This window comes from Equus quagga, chromosome 3 (assembly GCF_021613505.1).
Source record: "Equus quagga isolate Etosha38 chromosome 3, UCLA_HA_Equagga_1.0, whole genome shotgun sequence".
In the NCBI taxonomy this organism is placed as follows: domain Eukaryota; kingdom Metazoa; phylum Chordata; class Mammalia; order Perissodactyla; family Equidae; genus Equus; species Equus quagga.
This window is the reverse complement of record NC_060269.1, coordinates 13,056,200-13,076,585: the sequence shown is the minus strand read 5'-3', so window position 1 is coordinate 13,076,585 and position 20,386 is coordinate 13,056,200. Positions and strand designations below refer to the sequence as shown.

Here is a 20,386-nt window from a genome sequence, read left to right as displayed (position 1 = left end):
CTGTAGTAGGAGGGGAGTTTAAGGTCTTCCTACACTGTCATCTTGAACCTCTCCGTAGCATCTTAAGTGTTATCATAATACATAAAAAACAGAACAAGCTCAGAGTTTGGGCTGCTCTTCCCAACATCTCGTAGATTTGACCAACACTATCCTGTATTGTAAGCTTGCCATCTCATATTTATCTGTACCACCATTTCATTCTTCCTCCAAGTAAGTCATCACCTCAATTCTTGTTTCAAAATGTCTTGCTCTGATATGTACCTTCTTATTCAAACTCTCTTGCATTCATCAAGTCCAGGATCTCAACCAAGGCCTGCATTGCTAAAATATCCATCATAGCCTACTGCTTTTCAAAGAGTGATTTAAGAACTTGCATCAGAATCATTTAGGATGCTGGTTTAAACATGTCATCTCCTAGACCCCTTAAAGTAGACCAGCTCTGTCCAATAGAAACATAACACAAGTCACATAAGTAATTTTAAATGTTCTTGTAGTCAGATTAAAAACTAAAAAGAAACAAGCAAAATTACTTTAATAATATACTTCATTTAATCCAATGCCTGTAAAATATCATTTCAATATATAATTAATTTAAAAAGATATCAATGTGATATTTTACATTCTTTTTTTTTTATACTGAGTCTCTGAAATCTGGTATTTCATAATTGTAGCATATCTCAGTTGGGACCAGCACATTTCAAACGCTGAAGCAGCCACCCGTGGCTAGCAGCTGTGGTACTGGACTGAATCAGACTTGGGGAAGGGGGAACAGAAGCAGGAAAACATATTCTTAGCAAAATACCCAAGTGATTCTTTCACATTCTCAGGTTGAGGACTACCACTCTAGACTGCTCTGTAGACAATCCATTCTACAAGCATTACCGAAATTACACTTGAAAAAAACGTCCCTTTAATTATTTCGATCCTAAGAACCTAGAAATCTCTGGTACCTCCAGTTCAACACACTCAGACGGGTATTGAGAGCTTCCTCAAGGTGGCCTCACCTCATCCATCTGAACTGCTGCCCAATTTGGAAAATGGTCTAGGTTCTTCTGTGATATTTTCCTAGGCGACTATTCAAACGCTCATTCATTCAACAGATATTTGTGGAGCACCAACCACTAACCATCATCATGAATCCTCCCCCAAAACAGGGAAGATAATTCACAAATCATTATAGAATCCTAACCATGTAATTCTTTTCACTGTAGTAATGAAAGCAATGCCCTGAAACATGCTATAAGATGCTATGAAAATGCATAAGAGCAAGATCTTAGAGTCTGAGAGGGTCAAAGAAAAACTTTTTTAATGTAGTAACATTTAAGTTAAAAAAAGAATATAAACATAATTCGAAATTTGAACAGATAAAATGACTTTCTAGGCAGAGGAAAGCACATTATGAAAAACCATGCGCTGGGAGAGTTACTAAAGGAGCAGGCAGATTAGGAAAGTAATTGGAAAGGGGGCTGCCGAGGGAGGCACAAGGCAGATGAGTCAAATTTGTGAGCCTTCAATTTTTCTTTTTTTCCCTCAAGTCTGCATATTTAAACAAAACTAGATTACAAACTCCTCAAAAAGCACAGACCACACCTTCTAAGCCTTAATTATTTCTATCTCCTCATAGAGCACAAAGGAAGTATTTAATAAACACTTCCTCTATACATGCAAAAATATATTTTGCTAGGCTTTTAAATCCAGATTCTCCAAAATTATACTAACAACTATTTGCATCTTTGGGTAACTTACAAACAATATTACTTCAAACCCAAGGAAGTCTTTCCTGAATTGCTGACTATTAACATGAAGTCGCTTGGAAAGAGAGACAACTTTTACATAGATCAAGGTGGCATCATGCTTGACTAGCATGATGCTGTAACCCAAGTTAACAGCAGAAGGAGCGAAAAGATGGTGATTTAAACACACGGACACACACAAGTACCACAGAGGCTAAAGGATGTAAGGAAAATATCTTCTTGGGTCAAGTCAGGTTATTACCTATTAAACCTATGTTTAAATCTTCAAACTGAACAAAATCTGATATATGACACTGTGATAGGCAGAATTCTAAGATGGCCTCCAAAATTCACAGTATCTAGGGAGCAAGCACATCCTACACAATTCCTTTCCCTTGAGTGTCGCCAGAGCCCGTGAACACAAGGGGATATCACTTCCTGGGATTAGGTTCAGGCAGAAAACATCTCACTGCGACTGACCTAATCCAGTGAGTCCTTCAAAGAGACCTCGCTGAGGTCAGAGAGACTAGAAGCGTGAGAAGGCCTATGCAAGGGCCACCTGGCAAAGGCACAAACCAGCCCCTGGCCAACAGCTAGCGAGACAAACAGGACCTCAATCCAAGAACCACAAGGACGTTAATCCTGCCAACCACCAAGGGGCTTTGAAGAGGACGCCAGATCTCGGATGAGACGCCACTTGCAGATGCCTTTATTTCAACCTTGTGAGACTCTGACCAGAGCACTCAGCTAGGCCATGCCCAGACTCCTGGGAAAACAAACGGTGTTGTCTAAACCACTAATTTGTGGCAATTTGTTATGCAGCAATAGAAAACTAATACACTCAGGCATTTCTCATATAATTAAATAACACAGTACGTCTGGTAAAGATTTCCAGACTTCATTTTACAAATAATTTATCTAGCTGCTTTAAGGATAAAATTATTTCACAACTGGCATGAATATTAATTGTGCACTATCTCTTTGATACGTCTCATTCTAACATGAAAAGTTATGGAATTTGTGAGTCAAAATTCACTGAAAAGTTTAGTGTCGATGGGCCTTTTTGGTGGGGTGACCTTACTCCTGACCAGCTACCCACGGATGGGCGGGGTGGACAGAGAGCAAGCTGGACCGCCAGCCGCCCCAAATCGGCCCTGCAGGGGGCTTGGGGTGCAGGTAAGCAAAGCCCAGGATGGAGGTAGACAAGGGAGAAAAACGAATGCGGTTTGGCCCTTTAACTCCTAACCCAGTTTCTCAGGAAAGGCCGCGCTCCCACAGCATCAAGCCCTCTAAAGTCGTGGCTCAGCTGCACGCCGCTGCTTAACGAACCCCTGAAGGATCCAGCCAAAGTTTCGACCGTCCGCTAGGGATCACCGGGGCCACGCAACACGCTGCCAGGGGACAGTTCATATCATTCTGAAAATCTTCGCAACTCAGAAATTGTGCTCCTTGGTCGCTCAGACTGCAGGACTAGGGAGCTGCCAATAAAACCAGATCTGCCATCTTTCCCCCTCGACTCTATCTAGTTGATCACAACAAGAAGCACCCGACAACCACCCACCAGAGCAGGACAAGCCTAACGGCGCGCCCACGCTTACCCACTGCGCCTGCGCGCCCAGCGGGCTCTGGCGAGGGCGGAGAGGACTCGCAAGGCCCGGCCGCGTGGGGCGGGGCTTAGCGGCTGGTCGCGCCTGCGCGGAGGGCCCGACGGCGTGCTGCGTCGTTACTTTTGAAACGAGTGGCGGGCAACTGCTGCGGGCGCCCCTGCTGCAGCTTTCCGCCGGGTGGGCGCGCGCCTCCGTCTGCGGCCTGCCATGGCGTTGCAGCTCGCCCGGGAGCAGGGCATCACCCTGCGCGGGAGCGCCGAAATCGTAGCCGAGTTCTTCTGTAAGTCCTCGCGGAGGCCGGGGGCGGGGAGGCCTGAACCCAGGCCGTCCGGTCGGCCTGCTGCTCGGCTCCGAGGCGGGGAAGCCGGGGGACAGGGGCTGCCTCGAGTTCAAGCGCCCCGTGTCCCGGCCGCGTGTCCGGCGGGGGGAGGCTGGGAAGAGGCGGGTGCAGGCGTCTCCACTGGGCGCATTGCTAATGGCGGCGGCGGAGGCCTGGGAGCTGCGGAGGCCCGCCTCCCCGCGGTGTGGCCTCTTCCCCTGGGACGTTCTTTAAAGTGCAGATCCCCTGCCACAGCTAGAAGGACCCACAACGAAGAATATACAACTATGTACCGGGGGGGGCTTTGGGGAGAAAAAAGGAAAAAATAAAATCTTAAAAAAAAAATAAAGTGCAGATCCCCCACCGCCCCCTCCCCCGCCCCCAGCGACTTAGGGGTAATGCGACGCCCGTGTAGGTGATTCACGGGTTGGCGGTGATGGACCTGGCCAGTCCCACCTTCTGCTAGAACCTGGCTGGACTTGAAAGGAGAAATGAGGAAAAAGAGAGGGAGAGGTTTGCCTGGGGCATTGGACCAGTCAGTCAGTGGCTAACGCGCACGCCAGAGCCTCTTTTGACATCCTCTAACCACAGAATCTGAATTTGGACTTGGATTACAATGAGCTGAAATTCGGCAGTGGTAGATTAATGCAGTTTGTAATTTTTCTTTTATTGCCACAAAATGCAGGCATTGCTTTCTCTCTTTTACTTAGAAGCAAGATCTTAATAAATTTTCATGAAATTTTGTACCTACTCTGCTTTCAGCAAGACACGCACAAACACGTGTGTGTCGGCATTTGGAGATATACCGTTAATGAAACCAAAGCTATGACTAAATATATTTTATTTTCCGGAGGTATGAAGTGATAACAACTTTAACATTTTTTTTTGTTTTCAGCATTTGGCATCAACAGCATTTTATATCAGCGTGGCATATATCCATCTGAAACCTTTACTCGAGTGCAGAAATATGGACTCACCCTGCTTGTAACTACTGATCCCGAGCTCATAAAATACCTAAATAATGTAGTGGATCAACTAAAAGGTATGCAGTTGTTGGCAGCAGTTTTAAGTTTTGCAGGCCTTCTAGGATCCACATTTTTGGCCTCTTGGTGGTCATTTGTCAGCTCCGTACATAGAGGTGTAAGACACACAACCATCTCAAATATAGTGACTCCACTGGGAGGAAGCAAATAATGTAAATTGAAATCCCACCCTTCCGCCACCACATTTTGAGTGGGCTGAATATTTTGATGTTAGGAATCTGATATGGCTTAACAAAATAGTCTCCATGGACTCCCTATGAAATGACTTTTGCAATTCCTGTGGCCAAATGGAACAAGTTGGAATTTTACGTAATCGTGATGGTGTTCATGATCTGAGGAAAATCCACTATGCATTTTTAATGTGATACATATTCTGTAGCTGCTTGGAGTCGAAAGTTGTCCTTATTAAAATCAGGGAAAATAAAATTGGATTCAACCTGGGAACTAAACTTCAAAAAAAAAGAACTACTAAATAATAGAGCCCAGTAGAGTTTTCTTGTTTTTCACCTATTTCCATTTGTCTTTTTTAAATATCCTGCCTGCGAGTCAGTCAGCTTTTTCTCTCTGAACACTCCTTTTTTTCCTTTAGCTCAGGAAGTTACTGGATTGTTGGATCAATATGTGTTCTCCATCTATTCCTTTTTCCTTCTTCTAGAATTCCTATTAGTTTCTCTTTTGTGTTTCTCAGCACTTAATGATTCTCACTTCTAATTTTTCTGTGTTGTAGAATGTGTCTCCCTTCTCCCCATTTGATCTTCCAAAATACTAGTTCCAAAAAACACTGCAGTGGTCATCTTTTTTTTTTAGGTTTTTTTTGTTTGTTTTTAAATTCATGAATCATGTATATATTTTGTTTCGTTCAAGTAGCTTCATTTTTAAAATTTCTTCATTGTATTTTTATTAACCTCAGGGCTAAATCACCCATAGTTATTTATAGGGCTGTCCTCAAGACTCTTTGGCCTTGAAACCTCTAGGCAACTATAGAGCTCTGTCTTCATCTCAGTTTGATGGAGAAGCAAGACTTACCTAAGCTAGTTTTTTGGTTTGTCACCTTGGAAACCACACAGATGACATTTCACCTCAGATGTATCTAGACCTTCCTATTTAACGTCTCCCTTTTTTTTAGTTAAAATGAAGGAATTGCTCTCCTTAGAGGCAGATTGTTCAGTGTGTTTTGAATCCCATCCCTCTAGCCTCCTTAGGGACTTTACCTTATTTCTCCTGTCTTTTTGACTTTGTTTTAATTTGGATTATTCCCATTGGTTTCATGTCTCCAATTTTAAAAGAAAAAAGTTACCACCTAATCTCCTTTTCAGAGCTAAACTGATAAGAAGTTGTTGATATATGCCCGGGGTCAGCAAGAATATTTTCACATTTTTAAAGAGTTGTTTTAAAAAGAATATGCAGCAGAGACCTAGGTAGCCCACAAGCCTTAAGTATTACTAAATTATTTTCACCCTCTTTAAAAACAAACTCTGCTGGTTGCTGAATCTACTATCCCAATTTCCAAGATTAATCCAGGGCGCAATCGCAGGCCTTCTCACTGTAATCTCTCTCTAGATGATCTCGGACATGTTCCTGGCTTCACTATCAACCTTTGTATAGTTGACTCACAAACTTATATCTAACCCAAGTCTTTCCCAACTCTAAGCTCATATACCGAGTGGCTCTCTTGATATCTTCATGTGGCTATCTCAGAGATACTTCAAACTCAGCATTTTAGAAGCTAAATTTAGGATCATCTCCATTTCACTGCTCTTTGCTCACAGTGAGTGGATCAACCATCCAACTAGTGATAGAAGCCAGAAACTTGGGAGCTATCCCCAAATCATTCCTCTTCCTTACTCTCCTAGCTAATCCAGTAAATCTTAACAACATCAATCTCTTGAATGTGTCTACTCCTCCATCTCTACCAGTTTATCCTCCAACAAGCCTTCATTACCTCTTGCTTGAATTACTAATTAACTGGTGTTCTTAGATCCCCTTTACCTCCAGTCCGCTTTCTGCATCACAGCCAGACTTGATGGTTTGGAAGTACAAGTCTAATTACATCACACCCTGCTTTAAACACAGTAATGACTTCCCTGGTTTTTGAAGTATAATTTCTTTAATTTGGCCCACGTGGCCTTGCATAGTCTGGCCCCTATTCATCTTGCCAGACTTCCTTGTTCATTCTCTTTCTTAACTGCAGCTGTATTGGCCTTCTTTCAGTTCTCTGGTCAGATGCTCTTCCTTTCTGAGTATGTAATTATCATTTCACCTGTCTCAGTGCCGTGATGAGGTTGATGCCCATCTCCTGCACTCTTACCTTGGATCAGGATGAAAGTACCACGTTAGTACTCCGCTCAGCACCCGCTCCTATAGCTGGTACAAATACGGAGAATTTGAAAACAGGAGCTAGTGATGGGGCGGTTTTTCTGTGCAGGTTTAAAGAGTTCCAAAGTACCAGTGGTAAGAATTTGCTGAGGATAGGAGGTGGGACCTGAGAAGTAAGTGGCTTTGTAATGCAGTGGGCCAACAAAGACACCTTGTTGTGTATTGCAGATTGGTTATACAAGTGTTCAGTTCAGAAGCTGGTCGTAGTCATCTCAAATATTGAAAGTGGGGAGGTCCTTGAAAGATGGCAGTTTGATATTGAGTGTGACAAGACTGCAAAAGATGACAGGTAAGTATGAATTAAATTATTTCCACTTTCATATATTTTTTCCAAAACTTGTTTTCTTTACTAAATGTGTTCTGATTATATTGAATTAGTGTCATATTAAGGTATAGTTTGTTTCTAAGATATGTTTAATTTGATCCTCAATCTCTTGTGGAAAAGAATTTTGCTCACTTTAGCATATCAATGATTTGTATAGAGAGTGTACTTTTAACATAATTGCCTTTAGTCTAAATTGGTGACTTTCACACTTCAGTATTTATGGTGGTATATGCAAAACTACACATGATGTGCTAGATGGGCCATTTAATGAATTGTTTAAAGGTACTTTTAACCATAAGGGGTTATCCTAGACTCTCCCAGCTTAAGGTGCAGCTCTACTCTTCTTCATTTAATGCCACAAACTTCCTAAGACACTTCATAAACTCTGAAGTTTCCAGGCCTACTGGATGGGAAATGTCTATCGTCATAAGCTAACGTCTAGCATTGGCCTAGGCCTGCTTACCTGTAAACTCAGAACCATTTCTCATAATGAAATACAGTTTGCTTCTGAGACCTTTGGTCTATTTTAGGACATTTTTAGCTTATAAAAATAATTCGACTTAAAATTTAATACCTTATTTGAGGCAATAGAGAATTAGACACTCAGGCATTACTAAAAATGACAAAATGATTATACCGATTAAATGTTTTAGATACCCTTTGTTATTTTTAAGAAGTGCTGACATTTTCCTAACTTGAAGCACTTGACATATTTTCTAATCGTGTGATACTGAATGACCTTATACTAAGACCAACCCCAAAAGATGATTGGAAGGATAGATGAAATAATAAAGATGTGTATGGTGCCTATTAGAGTATAGGTCCTAAGGATATACTTACACTCATTTTTTAAAAAATTCTTGTAATGTATTACTTGTTTGATTTTGGAAGGCTTTACTCAGATAAATAATCTTGCCAGTTTTTTAAATAACTTGTTAAAACTTAAAATGAATTAATTGATTTGGTTTCTTTGATAGTACACCCAGAGAAAAGTCTCAGAAAGCTATCCAAGATGAAATCCGTTCAGTGATCAGACAGATCACAGCTACAGTGACATTCCTGCCACTGCTGGAAGTTTCTTGTAAGTACTGTATAACTTCACGTTTGCTTAAATTTGTTGGGGAAAAGACTAAGCTACTGCTTTAAGACTTACCCCTCTATTAAATTTTTTCTTACCAATATCACGTAATATAAATGAGGAAAAAAGCATTATAAAGCAAAAGTAATGTTATATGCATTCTAGAAAATTTGGAAATGCTGAAAAGGAAAGGAATGAAAGTATTCCACAGTACTCCCTCTTGAATCTTTTGATGTAATTCCTTTCACTGTTTTTATTTTCTACACATTTTTATGTCTGTAATTAAGACTATGGCTCTGATTGTGTCTTGCTTCTCTTAGTTACCGCTTCATTCATCAGATGGTTCCTGAATACCTACTGTATGTCAGACACTGTTCTGGGCACTAGGACGCAGCAGTCGCAGAACCAAGATGTTAGCTTTCCTGCGGCTTATTCATGCTTATCCCATGTGATTACACACTTTGCGAATTTTTAAAGGTTTTCTCATCAAAGAAAAAAAACCTTGAAATTTTCATAAAATATTGTAGACGGAGTGCAGTATTTTCTGTACTAAAATAAATTTCCATTGAGGAAAAACAATTAACTAGTGATTGGAGACCAGGCTAAACTATGTTTTCTAACACTATAGGTGGATGAAAACGTGAGAGAGACACGGAGAGCAGTTTTACTTTTGAAAAAGTAATGTACTTTAACGATCTTATCCCCGTTTTAGGTTCATTTGATCTACTGATTTATACAGACAAAGATTTGGTTGTACCTGAGAAATGGGAGGAGTCAGGACCACAGTTCATTACCAACTCTGAGGAAGTCCGGCTTCGTTCATTTACTACTACAATCCACAAAGTAAATAGCATGGTGGCCTACAAAATTCCTGTCAATGACTGAATGAGGTCAGGACAATAATGTACTTGTAATTCTCAAATGTGGTTTTCCTGAAGACAAGTCAACTATAGTTGATATGTTTTATTTCATTGGTTAATTTCTAGATGGGGAAAACTTGACATACTTTACTGAGCTATGCATAGTTGTTCCATTTTTTTGATACCTGTTTGACTTTCCATTGGGTTGGCATTATTTATTGCATGCTGTTCAGAGGGGAAGCAGGAGATTACATCAGCATTGTAATGTCAATTCCTTTGAAACTGGTAACTGTAGATGGAAACACTTTTGCTATAAAGCTAAATGCCTTCCTCAACCAGACTTTTTGGTCAAGTAACTTGACTCAGAATATGGGGAGGGAGAATTTAAAAATAAAATACAGCAAAAGAAGTCTGAGTATTCAGAAGCTTTGTTTAGATCCTGAAAGTAACTGTTATTATCCATAGATAATGAAATATTGCTCCTATTAGGTCCTTTTGCCATTTATTTCATTTGTATAGTTTCCATATTAAAAAAATTTCCAATTATTTGATTTTAATTTATATAACTTGAACCCAAGAATTTATGGATATCTCTATTGGTTAAATTCCTGTGATACAGAACTCTTAAAAATGTCTTTATGTTTTATAAAATCAAGCTTTAAATGACGGTGAAATAAAGTTAAATGTGTATGTTTTAAATTTGTCTTGAAATATTTTTCTATTGATGTGGTGTTAATACAGTTAAATGGTAGTTAGGGTGGGTTCTGTATGGCAGATGATTTTGCATGCCCACGCGGTTGTAGAGCCAAAGGATGCAAAGTTAAATCTTGGCGTACTTTCAGCTTAATGGACAAGCTTTGATTGTACTTCAGCGTACTTTGATTATACTACATCTCATAACAGTAGATTTAAAATAAGCCTCTTTGTTTGTAAAACAGTAAATGTCATTTGGAATTAATTCAGTTTAGCACCTGTTGAATTGGAGCGCCTTTCTACACACAGCCTTACTGTCAGCCTAATTTTCCTTATATACTTAAGCACTATGTTTATTCCTCTGCCTTCATTCATGTTCTCATCAGTAATGTTATTTCTAGCCAGTTCCCACCTATTTTTCTGAGGTCGGTTTAAGACAAACTTCTAAAAAGTCTTTTCTCATCTCTATTCTAAATCTTAGCTCATTTTGTAATAGTTCAATTTATTAACTGCTTAGTATCAGGCACTGTTCTAAGCTCTTTATATATATTAATTCACTTAACGTTCACTATTAAGTAAATACATATAATCCGTATCCATTCATTCAAAAATTACATATTGAGCATCTATTAATGTGCAGAATACTGTGCCAACTGCCAGAATGAATGGAACAAAGTCCTGGCCTTTGTTTCGTTTTTTGGAGGATTTGTAGAAAGGAGAGGAGAATATATGGTAAAGGACCATGAAATGTTCAAACAGGTTCATTTCCATATGTATTTGTCTTTGTTATTTCTCCTGGATAATCTTATCTCTTTGATCCAATTGTGTGCTTGTTAAGAATAAAGGACAATGTCTTTCATTTCGTCTCAGTGTTGGACAAATAGGTGCCAATATTTGATGATGCGCATGGCGAAGGCTGTTGTGAAAGCCCATTTCCTAGAGAGTTGTTGGCGCTGTCTAGTTGAGCTCCACCCACAGGCCTTTTTTCCCAGGATAAGAGAAGTAGCTTTGCAGAAATGGAAATGATGTTGAATTAGGTATAGTCAAGAGTCAGGTTTCCAAACAACATGAGGTATATTACAAGTGGACACTATTAAGATGAAAACATTTGAATTCTCACGCTATTCATTACCTCTTAACATTTGAAATATAGGTTGAGAAGGAAAACAGAAATAGAACTTTAGTAAAAATATGGAGAGAGTTGAAAAATGTGGTCCCATTTTAGGAAATGTGTTTGAAAATCTTTATAGAATGCAGTGACTGCTTCAGGAAACATTGAATGCCTCTTTGCTAAACAACGGGAATAATAAAATGCGATTCCTCATCAAAAAAGCTCACCAGTAGCAACATTCTAATATACTACTAACACCACTTAAATTTCTGTCATCTATGCCTTTATTTGTCAAATTAAGTGATCCTAATATTACTACTTCTATTTGTGATTTATTATGCTACTGACTTCTTAAGAGTTATGTCCAGGAATTAATGCTCTGGATTTGAATGTTAGTCTCAATAATAGGAGCTTCTTCCATACAATCTGTGGCCTACAAGTTTCTCTATAGAACCAGATCTGCATCAGCTAGGCTCTTGTTTATCTGAAAACAGCAAAAACTGGCTTTGGAAAAATTCACTGGAAGACTATTAGCCGCATAGGGCACCGAAGGAAAGGCTGAAAACTGGAGAACCAGTGCAGCTTCACAGTTCTCAGTGACAAATTTCTGAATTCTGCATAACTTTATAAATAGACCACTGATGTTCCCTGGTCATCTATCCCAATGACTGATAGTTTCAAGAAAAGCGACAATGAAAAGCTTTGTTTGTGTTTTAACAATCTGAGATGTAAGACTAAGAATTCCGTGAAATCACATTTTAAGTATTTTGAGCACTTCATCTCAGCCAACATTGTTAACAGAGTTAAATTAGATTTTTACGTTGTCTGCATGTTTATATTTACTCTTGTGAGGTTTCTGAGAGCTAGTTATGATCCTTTATCATCCCTTACAGATCATGTATCAATTAAATATACATATCCAAGTTGAGTAGGAGCCGAGCTAAGCTTTATTGGTAAAGCTAGATTGGAAAAGCTTTGGCCTGTGTCTCCAACTGGACTTGTCCCACCCTCCTACACTTTGAGGCTCAACTTAGCAGGCAGATATTTAAACTGACAGTTGAAAGAATTGCGACTGACTTCCACTCCATGTTAAACACAGAGAAGCCAACATTCTAAGAGAATCGTGGGCCTCTAGACTGGCCTGGACTTTGACTCGGTTTTGCTTACCATAGGCAGAGGAATGAAAACATGTTCCAGTCGAGCCCATCAAGGTCTGAAATAGAGCCCCAGCAGGGATTGAAGCACATTTGGTCTTCAGGATCATTCTCCCAGAGTCCTCAATCGGAACCGTCAAGCCTTCGTGGGAAAGTTTACACTGAGGTATAACAGTCTCATATATGAGTTGGCTTATGCTGCATAGCAAACAACTATAGAATATCAACAAGAAGCCTTTTCCGCTGCAAGTCTGCAGCTCACATGTCTCATTCTACCATGGAAGGGGCAGTAGCTAGTCAGAACTCCTAAGGCTGAGCTTCAGAACTCTTAACACTGACACTTTTCCCACATTTCATTGGCCACAGCAAGTCATGGCTAAGTCAAACTTCAAGGGGGCAGGAAATTACACTCCTCCAATGGAGATGGGTGGAGGGATGTGTGAAAATCTGATGAAAGTGATCTAATTGACCAGAGGTTGATAAACTTGCTCTGTAAAAGGTGGATAATAGTTTAGATTTTGCAGGCTTATGGCCTCTTGCGCCTAGTCAAGTCGGTCATTGTAGCTTGAAAGCAGCCTTAGACAATAGGTAAGCGAATGAGCATGGCTGCGTTCCAGTAACACATAGGTGGGCTTCATCTGGCCCGTCAGTTGTAGTTTGCCCACCCTGTAATAGATCAGTTTGCTCTTCTGGTGACAAGTGTTCAAACCCCTCTCTAGCTCAGAATGTTTGATTTTGTGATATTTAAGGCTCACATTTAAAACACTCACTTGTTGTCTCCATCCATAGGATGTCAAGTTGGATCTTTCTCTATTTTACCTCAATCCCATATTCTCTGAAACAACTGGCTGTTCTTCTGAGGTACTCCTCAGGATACCCGACAGTGAATTTTGATCTGAAAACATGAGAAGGGAGGTTCTTTGGCATATGATGCATAAAAAGAGACTCAGAATAACATAAAGGCCCTATACCTCTATTTTTAATCGCTCTGTAAGCATGTATGCTGAATAAATGTTTTTATGATTAGAATGCATTCAAGTTTCTTAGTTTCATAACCCTCATATATATTTTAGAATATAGACTCAAAAATTATTAGTATAATGTAGGTATCCACATAGACATTATATGTTTTTCCTTTACTTTCTGTTTTCATTTAGTTGCTTAGTCTGCAAAATTTATCTTAATTTTGTTATACAGCCATGTGTCGCTTAATGACGGGGAATTGTTCTGAGAAATATGCCATTAGGTGTTCTCGCCGTTGTGCAAACAGCATGGACTGTACTTACGCAAGCCCAGATGATAATAGTCTATACACACCTCGGCTGTATGTTGCTATCTTATGGGAACACTGCCATACGCCATCTACCATTGACCAAAACATGTGGTGCCGGACTGACTGTACAGGAAAGATCAGAACAGCTGTAATAATGCCACATTCTAATACCTATGTTTTCCACCAGATGTCACTAATGCTGTAATATTCAAATTAAGGTGAATTTCTTTGTCTCTAAAGACTATAATATTCAGCTTTTCTTATTGGAAGTTAACATTAGGATTTCTGGCTCAAAAAATATAAAGACATCAGGATGAAAAAATACAGTATCTGTTATTTGCTAGGTACTTTGCATGAATTATTTTATTTAATTCTCATGCTTTAGCGCACAAGTAGAATTGTGGGGTCAAGGGGCATGCCAATTACGTGGCGTTTTTTAAAGTTTAAGCCTCTTGGGTCCACAGCCCAGGAAGCTCTTCTGACTCCCTAAGAAGCACATCAAAAGGAGTGTTTCTTCACCCTTTTCCTAACGGCTCTTTTACATCCTTTTAGCAATCGAGTGTCCAGAACAAATTGGTTTTCCTTTACTGTACCTTACAAAACTTGACCATGTCTCATTGGGTGAGTTCATGTTTACACTTTCCTCACATGACTTTGACCGCTAAATAGAAGGAACCAAAGACAGGGGACTTCATCTTAACCTTATCTATTGTTTAAAGAATAAACCAGGTGTGAATTTGTGAGTAGTTGTGAAACATAGTTTTCCAACTAATCAGAAGAATTGTTATTAAGTAACTTCAGTTACTCTTTGGGGAGTTAATTTTTGGCTTAATTTGTAAACAATAATTTCTTACTCTTTTTTACTAAATAAGTTATTTTGTTCAATGTAACCATAATAAAAGTTTGTGTTGGAATAACTGTGGAACAGAACCTGTCTACTAAATTTCTAATTTTATTAGTTACGTTTTCTAAAAACAGCTCTTCTGCGATCATTCCATTTTTCATAAATATGGCTTCATAGCAGTATTAACTGATGCTTATTTAAAAAAAAAAAACAACTAGTTGGGAAAGCTACTTAATATCCACTCAAGTTGACAATCCTGTTCCAATCTGGCAAAAACACTGTAGCCCTAGCAACAAAACCATTAGGAAAGGCCTGGAGAGAAAAATGCCAGAGTTGACCCTCTGATTACACAAGTCAGTTTATGTTACCATTTCACCTATTTTTGTCCTCTTTGTCCATTTGATCTATTTTTATACTGGAGAAACATAGTTTCATTTATTTGTATAAAGTCCATTTTCATCTACTTTTATCTGCACCATTTTGCCATGCAAGCTTGTTTGCACAAGAAACTTACATCAGATCAAAATTGTTGTTGTCTTGGAATTTTATCTGTGCTGAAAAAAGCCTGTAAGTATAAGCAAGACCACCCATACTCCACTTCCGTGCAAGCAAGAGATCTCAAATGTCTTTAAAAACTATCTAGCTATGGACATATCCAGTGCATGCCTAGACATGGATATGAATTTCTTTCTGAGTGGCAGTCTCAACTAGCCACGCTCGGGAGTTAGTGGTTTTAAAGATTGCGTCTGGGATGCCCAAGATCTTTGATGTCTAAAATACAATTCTTGGGTCACTGTGCACTCACTCATGATAGCCAATACAGCTCTGCAAAAACCGGTTCACAGCTTCCAGGTGTAAGAAAGGAAATTCATGGGTAATGATCATCTGCTGAGCGCCAAGCACCAATTAGGTACCTGTTCAGCCTGGTTGCTTCTAAGTGAATGGAGGTTGGGGTTGGTGGGGGAAGCGGGAGACATGAGCCACAGCCTGTGGTCTTGGAAACTGGTGATGGGACATGGGGAGAGCCATGAGGCAAAGAAAATACTGAAGTCTGAGTCCCAAATGAGGAGTTCTCTGGAGTTAGAAACAGCCCAAAAACCTCCACTGAGTGTGGTGAGAAGAAAAAAGTACAGAAAGAGAAGGAAGACTTGATCCAAAATGAAGGTTTTACAACTCTGCTGATGCCCAGAGAGTCCCAGAGGATAGCCGTGAAGAAACACCAAGGAGAAAGAAGCTTCAGAGTATCTTCAGCTCAGTTTGTGGGCAGGGAGAGGATCAGGCATCAATCTAGAGCATTACATGCATTATCTCAATCCTCACAACAACTCTGTGAGGATTATTATCCCCTTCTTACACATGTAAAACCTGAGATTCAGGAAGGCTAAGTAATTTGTCCAACTTCAAACATCCAGACTCCATCCCCAGGCCCGGCTGCAAAGCCAATATTCTTTCTACTATATCTCATTGCCTCTCAGACAAGGGAGGGCCCCCTGCTCTGGTGCGCCTGGATCAGCCAAGAAGACTACAATACCACATGAGTCTAACTCCAAGTTGGGGAAGTGAGGACTTGTAGCCACAATGTTAAAGTATCAAGTTGCATCAAGTTTCATTAACACTTTTTCATAATAAGCTATCATTAAATGTTTATAAACATAGAGCATTTTCCTTTATAATAAGAGCGTTCATTTTCTTCCACCAACATTTTCTTCTTTCATTCTTTCAGTTATTTTTGTAACCAAATTCTGTGTTGAAACTTGGGCTTTTAACCAGTTTGAGAAGTAGACACAAGAAACAGAAGGAGATTGATATGTATGTATTATCCAAATGACGGGGTTGCCCCGTAAAGCTGGGCTGAAGAATGAGGCTTAGACCTAAAGCAGAAATAGGGTTTCCTCCTCCTCCTCCATAAATGCGCTGTGGAAAGGTCAGACAACTTCAGTCTTCCTCACAAGCAAACTGCAACCTGGGAGTGAGCCCTGCCTGCTGAAAGCCACAGGCAGAAGTAGAAAGCACTTTACTTGAGCTCTTGTAGGTCTTAGAAAGATGCCTTCTTTGTAGCTTGGGATGGAGTGAGAGAGCAGGTAGAGAAAGGGGCCCCAAATATTTCTCCAGTACCACTTTCCGTTATCAGGATTGGAAGGGAAGCCTGAAGAGTGGCGTAACAAGCATGCCTCCCAACATTTGCCTGCTTTTTAATCTTTTGGTATATTACAGTGTGTTCCATTGGTGTTACGTGAGTTGATTTAGGTAGCATGCTGAGAGGCATTTAAAAAATATTTATTAATTATGGTATGTATTTTAATCTGTATTTAGAAAAATATATAACATTTTTAACACATTTCATGAGCAAAAGGTTTTAAAAATACACGGAATATTTAAAAAATATATCAGTATTAATATGGGTGATATGGAAATATAGAAAAATCATGAAGGCGGCACGCATATCTTCAAGGTTGGGAAGCAACTTCCTAACCCAATGTACTTAAGCAAGTCAAAAGTAAGCCAGCGTGGGCTGTCCCTAAGCAGGGCAGCCGCATGCTCACACTGCTACTGTGCTCCCGCCATGAGCCCTGCTTCTTTCTACACAGAGTCCCTCTGGAACTGCTGCTGGGCATTTCACTTTTTGCCCACAAGAGACTCCAGCAACATGAGTCAGACAGGATTCCTGCAGCACCCCAGCTGAAAATTCACTCCCTCTTCTATTTCTTATCACTAATTATGCCCAGTCATATTGTCCAAAATAGCTCACTAGAGTTTATGAATACAAGGACTAGATCAACAACATAAAAATGTCCAAATTTGAACAATATGAAACTCTCCTTATTATTCAACTTCCCCCGAATTACATCCCCTTGCAAATAAAAGCCCATGGAAATTAAAGTGCAAATGCCTTCATTCCCAATTTTACACGGTTGGCTCGTCTCAGCCAGAGGGTGTGACTCAGATCCCGGGTTCCTCCAGCTGCAGCTGTGTCCTGGGCTGTCCTTCACAGGAATGGATGTAGCTTCCTCAGCCTTTTCAAAGTTAATTCAAATTGCTAATTAGTTCTACTCTCCAAGGAGTCAGTAGTCACAAAAGACTCTGCAGCTCCACTATAGAAATTATCACAAGCAAAATTACGGCCCCAAATTAAGTGAATGGTGTGATGTCGTTCGACTTTGCCATTGTCAGCCAGAGAGCATGGCACATACCTTAGTGGTACCTGTGTTGGAGACAGCGAGGGCCATGAACAGCTGGGTTTCAGTCCTACGCCAGGCCAGCCAGCTGCATGGGCGCCAAGTCCACAGTGCAGATCTGTTCTCTCCAGGCAGAAACTGCCCATCAACAGTTGTGTGGCCACATGTCTAGCATGTATGTGTATTTCTTTGTTTTGTTTTGTTTTGGTGACGCTTGTGAAGATCTCCCCACATATATTGCCTACTTTCTTTCTGAGAGTGACATTTGAGACATTATTGCCTTCTTAAAAAATTTAGATACTCCAGTTTCTTCATTTCCTTGTGTCTAGTGTCTCGTGCTTTCTGCACTTCAGTGCAAGGTTGTGGTCGGTCTAGAGAGAACCTCGACTCCCCCATTCCTCCATGTATGTTCTCTTCAGGACAAGGTACCTTCTTCTCTTTGAAAACATGAGGAATGGGGTAATGGCTATCCCTCCACTCCCTTAGCACTAGATTTTAACTTAATAATATCCCACATTTTATTTACTCTGATAATAGTAATTGTCATCACTCTTCCATAGACTTTTCATTCCTACCTAGGCAGGCTGAGTTGGACCCAGCTAGGCAGTAGGTGACCAGAGTCAAGATTTTTTTTAAAAAGTTAAAATACCAGGATCACAGTAAGGGCCACTGAGTCAGGATTACTCTTGTCAAGAAGTAGCAGAAGGATACCAATGTTTAGCAAAACTTTAAGGAGATTCCAAACATCATGGAGTAAAGTAGTCAAAACGTCGTATTCCAAAAGGACGCACCATTGAAAAGACAGAACACAAGCACACACACAGAAAAATACCCCAGAAAACCTAAACATCAGGGCAGAGCCTTCTCTATTCCCTTCCACTGCTCCCTGTCTCCGTGGGACCTGACTGTTGGTGTAAGGAGAGAGGCTGCAGCTGGGGAAGGAAAGGGTGCCAAGAGCTACAGCCGTAGAAAGCCGGGTTTTTTTCCTTTTAACTTTTAGAGTGTGGCATTAATGCACAAGTTTTAAAAATGCAAGCAGTACAGAGTGGTATCAAATGAAAAGTACATTCTCTACCTGACCTCATTCCCCTCCTCCCCATTTCTCTTCCAGCTCCCAATTTCTAAACATTTTTTGTTCTGCTGGTGGTTATCACCGTACCTCTGAAATGTATGTTAATACTTCCATTTCTTGCTTATCAACTTTAGATAGTATCTATTAAAGACGAGAAACTTAGTTCAGATTCCTTTATCCATCCACTCCTAAGCTTTTCTGGTTACACTAGTTTGATTCTTCTGGTGGTTGTCTGTGATTTTAAAGAATATGCTTAAACTCTGTATTTTGTCACATCGATTTTAGATAGTGTATCTCAATTCTTTGAGAAAAAATCTGTGTCTGACATTACCTTCCACATCTCTCTGCTGCTTTAACATTCAGACGCTTATTTTTTTCATTATTAATGTTAGTATTAGATTATCTTTTATAATTATCTTCCAAGTTTTGTTTATATGTTGATTCTACAAATTGAAATACCTTTTACATTATTCTAATTAGTAAACTACTCCTTAGTGAAGAGAAAAATATTTACTATTGAGGAAAAAAGGTAATCGTTAAAACTGCAAGGTCAAGTGGGATTCCTAAAACTCAATCTTCAAGACTTTCTATTAAATTATTAATGTGGCCAATCATGCCCTTAATTTCCAAGAAATCTTTCTCCTTCTTTGGTTGTTCTTGTTCCATAGCTACCTATTCTTTCACTTCTTGACTCTGAAGATATTAGGTGGGTTTTTTTTTCTTTTTAGATTTTATTTTTTCCTTTTTTCTCCCCAAAGCCCCCCAGTACATAGTTGTATATTCTTTGTTGTGGGTCCTTCTAATTGTGGCATGTGGGATGCTGCCTCAGCGTGGTTTGATGAGCGGTGCCATGTCCGCGCCCAGGATCCGAACCAACGAAACACTGGGCCCCCTGCAGCGCAGCGCGCGAACTTAATAACCACTCGGCCACGGGGCCAGCCCCCTAGGTGGTTTTTTTTGATCAATTATTTTTTTCTGTTCTCTTAATTATCTGTTTTCTTCAAGAGTCAACTGTCATATCTATTCCACTTGGACCTTCTCATTTTTGCTGTTGGTTTCTTCTAAATTTTCTGGGTTTTTTCCATATATATTAATGATGATCAGTGATGATCAATATTGGTAGTGTGATTTTCCATTGTGGTGTCAGACCTCGCCGTTGACTAAAAAGATGGATGGCAGGCTTATGTACATGTAAACTAGGAATACTACTTGAGAGTACATTTAGATATTTTATCGTGTGTTTTTTTGAAATTTGAAATTGATTTTTTGAAATTTGAATTTTAAGTATATGGCATTAAAATATCATTTATCTTGTTTACTTAGTTTTTTGGCACACCCTCAATTTTTTTGTGCCAGTCTTCACTCGGTCACTCCAGTATCTGCCTTGGACCAAGGGCCTGGAAAGTTAAACGTAATTTCCAGGGACGGTCAGCAGAGGACAGCAAAGGGTAGTGGAGCAGGTGTTCACTGCCAAGTCCTGGGCATCCCTCTCTTTTCCCTCTCTTTGTGGGGGTCAAAATCAATTCGCAGAGGGTAGAAGGTCCAGAGTGCCAGAATCAGGAAAGAAATTACTCACATGTTGGGGATCCAGCTGAAGAAGCAGTGGAAAGCTTTAGCCACAATTCACAGCCTGGTATCTGTCACAGAGACATGGACAACTAGACATCAGGAGGTCAATCAGCAGTCAGAGCACTTTCACAATCCTGATTGCTCCTCCCCGCC

General features: G+C 40.0%; 1 protein-coding gene across 1 annotated transcript; it reads left to right on the top strand.

The window, feature by feature from the left end:
* Nucleotides 1-3,434: 3,434 nt before the first annotated feature.
* Nucleotides 3,435-10,893, top strand: MAD2L1 (mitotic arrest deficient 2 like 1). The gene is made up of 5 exons (XM_046655545.1): nucleotides 3,435-3,620; nucleotides 4,555-4,701; nucleotides 7,247-7,367; nucleotides 8,381-8,484; nucleotides 9,194-10,893. The coding sequence occupies exons 1-5, from the start codon at nucleotides 3,548-3,550 to the stop codon at nucleotides 9,364-9,366; spliced, it is 618 nt and encodes a 205-aa protein (XP_046511501.1). The 5' UTR covers nucleotides 3,435-3,547; the 3' UTR covers nucleotides 9,367-10,893.
* Nucleotides 10,894-20,386: the final 9,493 nt, after the last annotated feature.

What these genes read in the sequence shown, in the direction of transcription:
- MAD2L1 (XM_046655545.1), top strand. Translation starts at nt 3,548, where the DNA reads ATGGCGTTGCAGCTCGCCCGGGAGCAGGGCATCACCCTGCGCGGGAGC. An exon ending in AATCGTAGCCGAGTTCTTCT is followed by an intron (nt 3,621 to 4,554) that starts GTAAGTCCTCGC and finishes TTTTGTTTTCAG; the next exon opens with CATTTGGCATCAACAGCATT. An exon ending in GCCACTGCTGGAAGTTTCTT is followed by an intron (nt 8,485 to 9,193) that starts GTAAGTACTGTA and finishes TCCCCGTTTTAG; the next exon opens with GTTCATTTGATCTACTGATT.